We start from the raw sequence: 14,929 nt of genomic DNA on the forward strand, positions 1-14,929 counted from the left end.
GGGGAAACCCCGTTCTAAAAATAAATAAACAAATCGATGTACAGGGCACCTCGCCCTGTTACAATGCGTTTAATGAAAAAGCTTACCTCGAGAAAAAATGGATGCACCACACAATCAAAAAACATTTCTTTGAGAAATTGCACACAGCAATATCCACCAGGTGTCTCCACTCTCCCTGTTTGCAATGCATGGTAAATGACTAGACACTAGTGGATATTATACAGAGGTTTGAAAGCCGTAACGATAAAGTTCATCAAGCGTATAATAAAGTTGCAAAATGAATAAATACATACCAAGCATTGGCACAAGAGTTGCACAGCACAGATGCCAGTATAAACAAATAGTGTGTTAAAATGTTCCACGGTTTATGAAAAATTGACGAGCTACTATAACCCTGATCAATGCAGAAAAAAACCATGTTTTATTCAACCAGCTCACAGGTTTCTGAAGGCAGAAAGGATTTTTGACCCACAACAAGTTTGTAGTCTGGATAAAGAAACCCTCCCATCAGATTCTATTCCAGGGTTTGATGCTGACTGTAAATCACAAATGAAGGGTGTGGCAGGACGGCTGTGTGGTGACGTACCCAGACCAGGAAGCTGACTAGCACACACACAGGTACTACGGGTTGAAAGCGCTGGTGCACGTATTTATTAAACAAAAAGGACAGACAAATAAACGTCAGCTGCCGACCACGCATACTCACGAGCTGTCTGGCAGAGCTGAGCTGCTAACATCGCCTCTGCCAGACCACATTTAAACAGTAACAAATGAAATCACCCATGCTACATAACCCAGACAATACATACAATAGTATACCCCACAATATTTTTTATCAGCAGGGCTTTGGCCTGCCCCCTATTTACACGGAGGGATATAAACTATATGCAAAAGGAAATGGCAGTGGAATTTATTTCACTGAATTTGGAGAAATGCAGTACTATTTCCCAATTTAGCAAGAAAGGCTAAATGATATTTGTCAGTTGATACCAATTTTGTGGATGCTGAAAGAAGTGTTTCTTCATATGGACACATTTTCAAGAGCAACGTCAATCCAACCAACTGACGATGCTTAAGTTTAATAGCAAAATATAATACACAAAAACTGAAAATTGTTTTTTTGTCTTTCATGCAAACATAATTAACACTTATGAACAACTATTTTTTAAATTATATTTTTTTAAAAAACCAATAAAAACAAAACAAAAACAACAACAACAACAACAACAACAACAACAACAACAATAATAATAATAATAATAATAATAATAATAATAATAATAATAATAATAATAATAATAATAATAATAAAAACACAGCTAACATATGTTACAGAATCTATCAAATGCCCAGATTCCAATCAATGGTTATATTAACTAGACTGTTCAGGGATAGGTGCTAGAAACAGGAAATCCATTAAAAAAAAAAAAAAAAAAAAAACCTCCCTTTCTGTTGACAAATTACATATTTGTGCCGGTGAGATCCAGACATCAAGGAAATGTTATTTCGTTTTTTAACACATGATTTGTGTAAAAGTGTACTGATAAATTAAAACCTTTTAATAATTTATTTATACTTATGAGTTCTCTGAAATAATATTGAAAAAAAACTTCCTTTTAAAATCCTGTTATACATATTCACAGGGATGTAAGGGTTAAATAAATGTCAGTAGCCATCTACAGCGTTCTGTTTATTAATCTGCTAATACATACTTTGTAGTACTGGGATGAGCAATTCAAATGGTTAAAGTAATGTGATGGGATGATTGTTTAATGATTGCTCATTATGTGGCTTACTATGGAGGCTATAGCGACATCATGTGGCTAGAAGACTAAATTACAGGTTAAATAATTAAGTGAAAAACGCAGGGCCCTAACTATGATGAATAGAAAGGTCTCATACAGACTATTAGCAAAAAAAGAGTGAGTGAAAACGATGTTGGGATAGTGCCGCAGTATCTAAGCAAGGGCATTTTCTTTGAAATCCTGCTGACAGTATTTTTTACACAGACATAAGTGAAATATTTTTGTTGTTACTAGAAATAACTTCACTCACCATGGTGTCTTTCCACAGTTGGTAGAGCACTATTCCTATAAGCCTGATGGACTGCTAAGGGTTCTCACAGAACCATGTCTCCGGCCTGACCTGCCACTTGGTATGTTGTTCTGCTTTTGTTTTCTTCCTCTTTTGATGTATTAAATGGTGTTTATGCTTTGCTAGACTCTATGTTGAAACATGCTGCCTTTACACAGAAACAACCACTTCATTAGTCCTGAAGTACCAGCATAGTGGCTTTACTGTCATCGCTGAGGTTAGGGTCTTGAATGAAAGTTGTTCACAAATCATTAATGTTAAAAGGCTCATTCCAGTGAAGCTGGTTATTGCAATCGACTAATTCTCTATATACAGTGTGTATAATCCAGAATAACACGAGGGGGGCAATGTTATAAATATTATACTGTAGCTGGAGAAAATGCTGATGCGTTTGCTATACACAAAAGGCAGCGAGTGGAAATAAAACATGGTGGAGCCCACAGGCACAGATATTCATTTAATGCATATTACATTAATATGTGCTGTTTTCAAGATCCTCTTTTTGTGTTCCAAAAGACTCCCTGTAGAAAGCTTGTTCTTAATCTTCATTCAGATGATATTTACTTCTGCTTTTTTATTTAAAACAATTGTACTTGCCGGTTTATTTTTGTACAGATTCTATAGATCTGAGCTGTCCACCCATTCCTCAAAATCACCCCAGGGTAAGTATACATCTAATCTCTATCAATAGAAATATCATTTTTTTCCATTAGTGTATTGGTAGAGGTCATGAACTGCAGGTGTGTTGAATTGCAGTTTTTCTTCTCTCGAATCTTGCTACTTTTTTCTGTGTTTCTGTTGTTAATGCCACTCTGCATTTTTTGCTTACTCATGTTGGTAACTAAATTTTAAGTTTTGAAAAAAAAAAAATGTTTTTTTTTCCCACCTCATTAACATTGGGACAAACTCCTGATGAAGGTGTGTCGATATTCAGGAAATGAGACCCTGGTCTTGTTTTATAACAAACCTATCTGTCTTTTACAGTCTGTTTCCATTTGCAGTTTGTGTGTGTTGTCAAAGTGCCCGCTGTATCTTTGGGTTAGATTGCCTATTTATTTGCAAATAAAATATGTGGCTATTTATTCTGTTGGAATTAGACATAGTTTCCCAAAAATATAATTTGCTTTTTTAACTGTTCTTTTGAAATTTCCTGAGAATACAATTGGTTTAGGGGGAATGCTGCTGGGCCACACAAACAGAAATTGTGAAAGTGCAGTTAAAATGCAATCCATCACAAATGTAGTTTTCTTTCACATAACATTTTTTTTTTAAATCTTTGGAAATTATGAAGAATTCCATAATCCATACAGTAGTAAATAGGACAGCTTTGTACTCATCCCTGTTTAATAGATATGCATGGCATTAACAAACACTTTGTTTATAACAACATAATAGAAGAGTAAACCAAGAGGAATCTTGCAGCAGAAGTCATGTAAACTGTGCTTCATTTTAACACTATAGTCCATTTCCTGTGTTTAAATGTAACCAACTACTTGCTGGTTATGGAAATATGTGAGCCCTTTTCATTTAGAAAATAATTCCTCTTTGAAATTGTGGTTTCTAGAATGGTGCAACAGGTGGAATTTTCTCCAGAATGAAATCCTACTCCTTTCCAAAGTCTGGCAGCAAACAGGTGCAACTATCACACCATTTTCAATTGTTTTCCCTCAGAAATTAAAGTGGTAGGAAATGTATGCAATGAACTAACCTGATCTGACACCCTTCTACTAATGTGTGGTTTGCTACTAACAAGGTGTTGGGGCAGCTGGTGTTCTTCCTAATTCTTCCAATCTGTGCCTACATTTATTAATCAGCATGTGTGTTTATCAATCATTACTGCAGAATACTTATTCACTCTTGAGTCCAAAAAAGTGATGTGCTTGTTGCAGAATCAAAATCATCTTCAAAATATACTGCATAAAACCTTCAGCGTACCTGTAGATAGTGGCAACCTGTCTGATATGGCAAGAATGGCATTTATATCGGATTGCGTCATCACATATGCTAAGAAATAATTCATTTACTTTCTTTTTTACTGAGCAAATTAATACTTATTTGCATGCATTCAGTTCCAGTGTTTTAACAGCCCGTGTCATTTTTGAGTGAGGATCTTCCCAAACCAGTGCATGTAGAGTTTCACCTTGTTTCCACTTGACACACTGCACGTAGGATTTCTCCTGCTATTACTAATGCACATTAATCCACTCTTGTCTTTTTCTGTTAGGCTACTCACTGGAAAAGTAAAGGTTTAAAATTCTCATGCGTGATGCGTGTAAAATAGATGTTAATCCTTTGCAATCATACTATAGTCAGCAAGGATGCCCTTTAAATCACAAACCAAGTACGATCAAGACAAGTTCACATGTCTAGGATAGCATGGTGGTTCTGTACTAGCTAGTTTCTTCATCTGTTGGATGAAGGCACTTGCCCTTTTCTTCAAAGATCTGGGCATTTATTATTATTATTATTATTATTATTATTATTATTATTATTATTATTATTATTATTATTATTATTATTATTTAATCTAAGACCTTGTTATGAAAGTAGGTGTACTGCTGGGATGTTAAATGGTGGTCAGTGTTTCAACGACTGCATTGTGTTATAAGTATGACACAGAATTGAGACAATGAATATTTTAAATATACTTTCACCAAACTGGTGATCTATAATTTGGGCAGAGTATTGACCCAAAAGCAAACAGGTACCAAAAGGTAGGTAAAACTTAGAATTATGGTCCAGAATACCGGTGTTCACCCGTTTCATATTTTTTATTATCAAGGAGTGTCTGTGATGTGTTCATCTGTCTAAACAGCTGGATAGAATAGTAATGCAGGTTACACTGTAAAACATCTAGTTCCACTCACCCTCTTAACAAAATCACTCAGACAACAAAACCTGTACAATGCCTAGTTATATCTGTACACAAGAAAAACACAAACATCTTCAGATGCTGCGAGTGCCCTATGGCCCATTAACATCCTGACCTCATCATGATGGCACAGGTGTTTGTTGGTGACAGGGTTGTTTCGTTGTCATGGCAGTTTTATAACAATGCGGTGTTAATGTAAGTTGTTTCGTAATCAATACCTGATGTTTTTAAGCCTAAGTTGTTAATTAGCCTGTAGTATGTTTCCTATTGGCAGTCTTATAGGGTTAGAAAATGGTACTTCACTTTAAAAAAGAAAAGAAAAGCTACTTCTAATCAAGTAGAAGTCATTCCATAAAATCAACTGAAGAAGAAAACAAACCAAACCAGTAAATCAGTAAATACCTTTATTTAAAAAAAAAATAATTTCTATGAATGTATAAAATCTGGAGCCAGCCAGACCATGCTGAAAACATCTAACCAAATTTGAGGCTATGCAGTGAAGGTCATGTAGGAATGAAGTGTAGGAGCCTGTAGGAATTTACTCTGCATCCCGACTAATTCTGCCATTCTTCCATTACTCCTTCTATATTAAATTTGTTCTAATGTATACTGTAATGCAAAAATACATACTGGTGGTCCTGAATGGGTGTACTATACTGCCATCTGTTAGTTAAATGTGGAACTGTGGATGCGTCAAGGTGACATTTTAAATCAACTTACACACCATTTCAGCCCCCCACCTTCAGTGCAAAACTTGTTTTTGGTTGAATACAGTTCTATACAAATTATATGGATTTATTTTTACTAAACAACAAGAATACACCAAGCTCTTTGTTTTTGTATTTTATTTTATTTCCAATTTTGTCAGAATGTATGTGCTTAAAAAAAGAAATAATGAATGAATGAAATGGGTAGAAATAATTCGAAACCTGACATAACACAGTAGAACAGAATAGAATTACAGTAAACGCAATGTATTTCTACAAGAAATGTGTTGTAGCGTGTCAAGGGGGTACACCCTGTTATGTTTCCAGTAGTTGTGTATTGGCAGCACGGCTCTTCTTCACAGGGGACTGGCCTGGGAGAGCGCTGTCACGATAATAATTGGGAGGGTTCCCTTGCTGAATTAGCCAGTGTTACATTCCATTACTGGGTTGTTTAAGTGTGACTTTACGCTGAGCATGGGAGGAAGGCTCCCATCACTGAGATTAAACGTCAAAAACAACAGAATGCAGCATGACAACAGTAACATATACTGCACCATCCACTGACTGAAGATTTGTTTTCTTTTTTTCATGGAATTTCGGATGGTTTGTCTTTTTAACACAACAAATAATGTATTTATGGTACCCTTATAAAAGTTTACCACAGTAAAATCATAGCAACGTGTAATAAAGCATAGTGAACGCTTGGTAAAGCGTAGGTAAGCAATGTACAGAATAGCAAGGTACAGTAAAGCATATTAATAAACATGGCAAACCAGAGTAAACTATGGTAAATGGTAAACATAAATGGTAAACTATGGTAAACATATAGAGAAAAGCATGGTAAAACTGCCAAAATACCGTGGTAAACTTTTGTAAGGGAAATGGGGTATTAACTTGCGACTTAATTTACATTTCACCACTTTTCAAATTTCTAATACAGCTTTGGTGCTTGCATATTTTGCAATCCTGCTTAATGCGTGATCTAGTGTTCAAAACAATTCATCATGCTGCTTTATGTGCCGCGCGTGTTGCATGTGATTTTGCTACATAACAACAAAAAACGTACTTTCCATTTCCTGCAGATTTTTTAAATGTATTTTTCTTCATCCATGCAGAAGGCGAGCGATATGGGTGCTCGTGCTAAGAGTTCTGCACAACTCAACCCCTACGAAATGAGGCCAGGAAATAAAAAACAAGGTATAACAAGAGATGATGACTGCATGTTTATTGAAATACAAGCTTGGAATGCATCTACAGTACAATTCTGAAGGTCAAAAAGTAACCAATGTAGTGTGTTAATAATGTGTAGGGCTTCTTTTCTAAGCACTGATTTTTGCTTTTTCATTCTACCATCAGTTTCCAAAGAGGCTATGCCCATGGACACTGCGGTTTATGAAAGCCCGTATGCCGACCCAGAAGAATTGAAACCCAAAACTGTTCATCTAGACCGGAAGCAACTTATACTGGAAGACGGAGAGCTTGGTTCTGGGAACTTTGGTACTGTGATGAAAGGGGTTTATCGCATGATGAAGTAAGTACCACTACCAGCCTCTAAAAACTATATTAAAATGGCAAGATGCTTTATCAACATGTTAAACGCATGATGCAAGTAAGCATTAATGTCCGCCACATTCACCATGCCTCCTTGATTTTTGACTACAAGAAAATTCCAGACTGTTATCAAACAGGAATGTCCGCTTAATGCTGTTCTGGGCCGAAAAATAGTTTTTACATACAAATCAATTCTTTTTAAAACTATTTTACACTGGACTACATTTGGATATTTCAAACTAAACTGCCGATATTGTGTAGGATAATTATTATTTGTTTATTTAGCAGACACCTTTATCCAAGGCAACTTACAGAGACTAGGGTGTGTGAACTATGCATCAGCTACAGAGTCACTTACAACAACATCTCACCCGAAAGCCAGAACACAAGGAGGTTAAGTGACTTGCTCAGGGTCACACAATGAGTCAGTGGCTGAGGTGGGATTTGAACCGGGGACCACCTGGTTACAAGCCCTTCTCTTTAACCACTGGACCACACAGCCTCCTAATGGCTGCTCTCCTCACAATCTGAACATCGATTTTAATAGTTCTTGGGTAATTGAAATAAAATCTAATCCTAGTTCTTAGTGATAGGGGTTTTAGCACTGTGTTATTCTGTATTTTTTGAGTATGCAACATACAGTCTTGTAATGTGTGATTGTATGACTCCTGTCTTCAATGGTAACACCCCAAGGAGAAATGCTGAGGTTGGGGTGTAATTCAAAATAAAACAAATACAATGGATGTAGGTAGGAAAGTTCTTTGCACGGAGGTCTGGCCTATCACTGGGCTAGCTGATGTGCAGTAGTCTTGTAACGTCAGTAAAGCAGAATTAAGGTTGACCCGGTTTTTTGAATCACATAACATGTACTGTTTTTGTTTGTGCTTTGTAGTTGTAATGTAAGTATTCTTTATAATAGTAAGGAACAAGAGAGATTAGTTAACAAAGTACTTGAAAAACCTACAACTAAATTTACCTGATGTATCTTTTATCAACATGTGACTTGAGTTAACATTTTCTAATGAAGGTGCCAACACGTGGTCAGCTTGTTGAATTGCTACAGGTATAGGCATCCTCTGGCTCCTCCCATCCATTCTACTGTAGAATGTTGTCCCTTAATTAATTATTTCAACCTGCAAAATATATCCTACCTCTGCCTTACTAGAACAGTTCTACAAATTGCCTCCATTCAAGGATTTCTTATCTGTCATTAAACAACAAGCTTGAAAGGGGTTTATGACATCTTTTTCATCACAGCTAGGTTAAAAGCCACAAGCCTTGGTACTGAAGATCAGTTCTCTTTGCTTTTGTTCATTATCCTGCAAGGAAGCTGTTAACAAGTGCTTTTTTTCCCAACTTGAAACATCTAGGGTGGGGGCCAAATAGATTTACCCTGCACCTTCCAGGGGGAGGCACGGACGGACAACCAATTAAATGTTATCCTGTTTTTTCTAGAGAAACGTCCCTGAAAGTGTGGTTTCCATGCATACAACAATTTGCACACGAGAATGTCACCTTCTCACAAGGAAACCATGTCACAGTTGCAAAATGCTGGGGTTTTTTTTTTTACATTTTTAATTGAACACCAATATAATGAAGAAAATATTTCAAACAAAAAGCATACTTACCTGCTGCCGTTTTAGACTCTACTTCAGCTGACGTCTTTTCTTAAGTCTGTAGTGCTGGGACTTAGGAAATAACAAGAGTTTATTTTCACGTGAAATTGGGGTTTTCATGAAAAATTGGGTGTTGGCTTTACATTTTTTTACAAAATTGGGTTTTACCTTCTCTGTGAGCATTGTTTTTTTGGCCTGAAACTCAATTTTCACAAGATTTTCCACCAAACGTGCATGCGCACCTTCACGATCATTTAACCCTCCATGGAAACTGGGCCAATGTGAGACTACAAGTTAGATGAGATTAACCTGCTTACTAGTCAACCTTCAACGCCTGTGCCTGCTTCCCTGAAGAGATGGATTTAATGTTAAAAAAAATAATAATTTTTATTTTACCATAAGAGGGGACATTAATACAAACCAATCAGCTTTTAAAGTAATTGTAGCCACAAAAGAATGCCATAAATCTTACCTATTTTGCACGTCCATTAGCTACTGTATTTTCATTTTAAACAGACATCTAGTACTACAGTAGGTTAGCGTGAATTCCAAGCTGTCTTGACTTGCGTTCCAGGAAGTCTGTTTCTGCTTTACTTTCTTGTCTTCTGGGTCAAAACACGTTACTGATTGAAAGCATGCCAATCAATAGGGGAAGCAGTTGACTGGTTATTGACAGGAAATAAAAAAACAGTGAAGGGGTGGGGTCAGTTTCACCAACCAGGTGAAATGACCCAGGAGGTGCGGCATTCTAAAAGCATGGCTGCAAGCAGAGATTTTGTTAATCCAGTCTAGTACCAGATATAATGTTTTCATATACAAATACAAGTTTATTAAAAACATGTGTTTCTTTAAAAACTGCACATTTGAAACCTATATAATGAATGTACATGGAGGAGAAAATGTATGAAACTATATTGATAGCTACAATTACTTTGAGTGTTCTTTGTTTTTCAGTACTAGTGTACATAAGTATTAGACAAACATGGCATTTCTGTTTCCCATAAAAATTATATAAAACACAAGATTCAACACATCTCAGAAATGAACACGAGATCTACATAGGTAATGGAAGTGAACAACAGATATGGTGAGTCATTGCAATTGGAAACAACTAAAAGTTATGGGGACAGTGAAAATAAAATGACATTTAATTAGAAGCTACTTACTTTAAAGATGTGTTTTACAATTTATTATCAGATCTGAAAAAACAGTAGCTATAAAAATCCTAAAGAACGAGGACAATGATCCAGCGGTCAAGGAGGAGATGCTCAGAGAAGCAAACGTGATGCAGCGGCTGGACAACCCGTACATCGTCCGAATGATTGGAATCTGTGAAGCTGAGAATTTGATGTTGGTTATGGAACTTGCAGAGTTAGGTCCCCTCAACAAATTCTTGCAAAAAAACAAGTAAGTCAGTTTTAGTTAGTGGTTTGCTTTCCATGCAAATGCACAGAGCTGGGCCAGCCAGAAATGTATTTATTTATTTATCCGCAGTGGAAGCCACATGTTCTAACCCCTGCGACACAGATTACATTATGCCCACTGACGCAACAGTGCCGAAATTGTTATTTTTTTGAAAGCTTTCATTCAGCTGCACTTCATTATTCCTACCACCAGATGGCAAACTATAGTTAAAAAAATTCATCAAGGAACAACAGGGTCGACTATGGACTTTCTTAACCACTGGCTGTTTACAGATTGGGTCCCTGTATGCCCTCCATGCTTTCTTTATTTATATCCATACAGTGAATTTAGTGTGAAAATGAACACTGGGAATATATTTTTTATTTAGGAGCTCAAAAAAATATTTTGTAATAATGTAAAACGTTAAACAGCCTCCATTCTGGTATATTATGTACATTAGAACATCTATATTCGTACTTGAAAATATAATAACTCTAAATTTCAGATAGCATACTCCAAAAATAACAAAACAAAACTGCACTACCTACCTCTTAATGGACTTCACAAGTTCAGCCCCTGGCTCGTTGCAATTTAGTATGCTTTTATAGATAATAACTCCTCATGTCAAGAGTTTTCTAGGAATAAAAAAAAACCCAATTGTTTACAGAAATTGGCAGTTTGTAGAGTATTTATGTTGACTGTATTGCTAACCTGCTTCCTTTTAAAATCTCTTTAGGCATATTTCCAAAAAGAATATCACAGAGTTAGTTCATCAAGTTTCCATGGGCATGAAGTACCTTGAAGAGAACAGCTTTGTTCACAGAGACTTGGCTGCCAGAAATGTGCTGTTAGTCACCCAGCATTATGCCAAAATTAGTGACTTTGGGCTCTCAAAAGCACTAAATGCGGAAGAGAATTACTACAAAGTAAGTCTTGTTTATTAGTGTGAATCAATCACAAATGACAACCTGGTTATCTTTTTGTTAACTCAAGAATTTTACTTTACTGGAAGCTTTAGCAAAATGAACTATTTTGTACAGTACTAAGGTTTGCTTACTTCAGAGTCATTTCCTCGTTTTTTAGGCTAAAGGACATGGGAAATGGCCCGTCAAATGGTATGCTCCAGAATGTATGAACTACTTCAAGTTTTCCTGCAAGAGTGATGTATGGAGCTTTGGTGTTTTGATGTGGGAAGCATTTTCCTTGGGACAGAAGCCATACAGAGTGAGTTCCCCCATATACTGGAATGTGTGTAAAATGCAGTGTCTCTGAAACTAGTCTACCCAGCAAGCTCTTAAAAAGGTTTCCGTAATAGGTTTATATGGTTTTGCAATGTCCTATTTGTACTATCTGTATTCACAATATAAAGTATACAACTATTAACATGCTACCTACATTTATATTGTAAAGAGAAAGCAAAACATACTTAAGATGAAATTCAATTTCCTGCTGCTGTTGATACAAAGCTGTTAATGTAGTTAATTATATGTTTTATTTTTTTTTTAACATTTACTGTTTAGTCCAATTAAAAGGACAAGTAGATTTTTTTCATACTAAAAAAAAAAGTGGTTTCTAATCAATAAAATTGATCTACACAAAGTCATCATTAATAATATTGAAATAGTTTTATTTTGATGTTATTTTGAACACATAAATAAAGTAAAGTGGCTTAACATGCACATGGTTTATTTATATATCCAAAATACATTTGTTTTCAGGGTATGAAAGGAAATGAAGTCATGCAAATGCTTGAACGTGGAGATCGGATGGAGTCTCCCCCTGATTGTCCGCCTGAAATGTATGACCTCATGAAACAATGCTGGACCTACAAGTGAGTCTGAAACTTAATATCACTTTTCAGCTGTATGGCATACATGTTTCCCACTTTTCCCAGTTGTTTAGGCAATACACCCTCCCTATTACAAACAGTCACCCATTGTAACATCTGAGGCAACAGTCAACAAAGGTTCAGTGGTAACTTACCAGTTGTCCACTTGATAGATCCTGACCCAAAAAGAATGCCTCATAAATTGGTGTGTCATTTAATTCCAGTAACTCAACAGGCAATTTAAGCACTTCCAAAATGTAATTGCAGTTAGACTGCAGTTGTTTTGCAAGTGGGTGGGGTTGGATATTATTATTATTATTATTATTATTATTATTATTATTATTATTATTATTATTATTATTTGACAGAAGGCAACTTACAGATGTTACAGGGCAATACAAGGTTACAGGGCAAAAACAATATTTGAGTACAGTACAGTTTACAGTAAGTGCAAATACTACTAGAATATAATATGAGAAGTTTAGTATGTAACGAGTTTAGAATTAAAACAATTTGTATCTACAATGAAATAATAGCAGTGCAGAGATCTGCTGAGCATCCAGTAACAAGGCAAGTCCAGTGCATAGTTGGAGGGGTAGATCAAGAGATTGACAAGTGCAGTCTAAACAGGCGAATAACATACTAAATGAATGATAAGCCTCTAAACATTGCTGTAAGCTCTTTAGTGACACCTACTGGGAGCATTTCCCAGTTACAGGGAGGTGGAGAGCTATGTTGACATGCCTCAGGAAAATCCAGAGGATCTAACAGGGTTAAGCAGAATATTAGGCTGTGTATGATCTCAGGCACTGGATGTGTGTATGTGCTACTGTATCTGTGTCTGAATTCTGACAGCCCATCATGACAACCTACTGGCAGATCTGACTCTGGGGAAGCCAAGCTTCACTTTATAGGCTGAATAGGGACCTAAATCACAGGTCCTCTTGTATGCAGTATTAAAATATTGTTTGTCATATTTTTTTTGTCTTTCCTTGTTCTGATAAAAGATGCAATTATATATTCAACAAGGTTTTTTTTTTTCTCTTTGCAGAATTGAAGAAAGGCCTCCTTTTGTAGTTGTTGAACGCAGACTACGGGACTACTACTACGACATTTCACAATAATTAGTTTTTATGGGCGCCATGCCTGAGACATTATCTTACAGTGGAGTATCTGCAGTAAGAAAAAGAAAACGTTTCAGCAGATGTCAATACTGTAAGATTCTTGCTGCACTGCTTTTTTCATTACTTTTGTTTCGGATTAGGAATACAGTATCAACTACATGGATGAACCTAGGTGTGTCACCTCTTAGCGATTTGTCTGTCTTCAAAAATGATTGCATGATTCCATTGAGATAATATATTTACAATGATTTCACAATCAAATCAATGACTGCAAAATAATAAACAAAATCAAATTTCTATCTGTGGTCCCCACAGCGTGCTTGCAGTGATGTAAATATGTATCTTAATGTGTCATATCTCTTTTGACAGGAAAAGAGTCACATGGTGGCTAATCTGTTTTTTTTAATACATTTTCAGTTTGACTGTCCACTTGTTTGTTTGTTTTTAGCTTCACTGCTTTATTGCTTATAATAAGGTATTTTGTAATGCAGTAAGTTTAGTTTTATATGTACAGTATTTACAAATGCAGTACTATCTACCTATCTTCAATACAAAGTATAAAGCTATGAACATGCTACTTAATCGATTTATATTAAGAGAAAATAAAAACATACTTAAGAATAAATTCAATTTCCTGCTGCTGTCAATGCAAAACTGTTAATGTAGTTAATAATATGTTGATATCATTTACCTTTCAGCAGTTATTTATAAAAGTAATTTTTATTATGCATCTGTCACCAACATGCTAAAAAAACAGCACATAACCATTGTTTTGTGTCGTATTTGCTTAAATTAATAATCAGTCTGAAAAGTAAAAATGGTAAAGATTTGCAACCAGCTATCATCTACTTTATTACAGCTGTATACTGCACAGCATCACACATTTATAGGAATGTTAATTTGGTCAAAAAGTTTACTTTTTGAAAGGAGACTTTTTAAAATTAAATTGTATTTAAAATCTGGATTTCATTATCTCGTCTCATTTACAATATGGTCGTGGAGGACTATGACATACATATAACCACACACACACACACACACACACACACACACACACACACACACACACACACACACACACACACACACACACACACACACACACACACACACACACAAACAGACAACTACAACACAGGGAAAGTCAGCTCATTTGTACACACTCATCTACTTACAGATCTTAAAAGGAAACCTTTGTCAAATTGAAAAAAAACTGTGCCTGAATATCTGATTAAGGGGATATATGCTTTCTGAGATCTATTTATCTTAACTATGAAGAGTTTTACAGTAAAGATATATAAAAAAAAAACATTCTTCGGTTAGAGCGATGTTTCATTTACATGATTGGCATTGCATGTGTTTTTGATATGTAAGAAATGTTTGGTGCTCTTTATTAGCAACTAATGTACGTGTGTGACTAAAAACAAACAGTTTTTGTCAATTTATTTTGATAAAATAAAATGTGTCTAAAAATGACTTATTAATCTGTTATAATGTCTGTGTTCCATTGATGATTAATATATATATATATATAATTTAAGAATTGTATTGCATTTACCAGTGCATGACTAAGACATTTAAAAGCATTTGTCTCAAAGGAATAGATTTTTAACACTTGAAGGGGCAGTTTAGAAAATAATTTGCAGAAACAAAAAATAATTACATTAGATCACTTCATTGGTACTGGACAGCCTTTCTTATGGTATACCAATTGATCTAGAAAGTGGCAGATC

The 14,929-nt window shown here is 35.5% G+C and overlaps 1 protein-coding gene across 2 annotated transcripts in view; it reads left to right on the top strand.

Moving 5' to 3' along the window:
* LOC117409334 (tyrosine-protein kinase SYK) overlaps positions 1–14,669 on the top strand; it is a 45,040-nt gene extending 30,371 nt beyond the window's left edge. Inside the window, exons 5-14 of one of the 2 annotated variants that reach the window (XM_058992246.1) lie at positions 2,074–2,155; positions 2,710–2,756; positions 3,659–3,727; positions 6,789–6,870; positions 7,030–7,204; positions 10,038–10,247; positions 10,981–11,170; positions 11,328–11,468; positions 11,963–12,075; positions 13,124–14,669. In XM_058992246.1, coding sequence (XP_058848229.1) covers positions 2,074–2,155; positions 2,710–2,756; positions 3,659–3,727; positions 6,789–6,870; positions 7,030–7,204; positions 10,038–10,247; positions 10,981–11,170; positions 11,328–11,468; positions 11,963–12,075; positions 13,124–13,196 — 1,182 coding nt within the window. In that variant the 3' untranslated portion in view covers positions 13,197–14,669. The remainder of the gene's footprint in view (positions 1–2,073; positions 2,156–2,709; positions 2,757–3,658; positions 3,728–6,788; positions 6,871–7,029; positions 7,205–10,037; positions 10,248–10,980; positions 11,171–11,327; positions 11,469–11,962; positions 12,076–13,123) is intronic. The other variant, XM_058992247.1, reaches the window with a different exon arrangement.
* Positions 14,670–14,929: the final 260 nt, after the last annotated feature.

Source organism: Acipenser ruthenus, chromosome 2, assembly GCF_902713425.1.
Source record: "Acipenser ruthenus chromosome 2, fAciRut3.2 maternal haplotype, whole genome shotgun sequence".
NCBI classification, from domain to species: Eukaryota; Metazoa; Chordata; class Actinopteri; order Acipenseriformes; family Acipenseridae; genus Acipenser; species Acipenser ruthenus.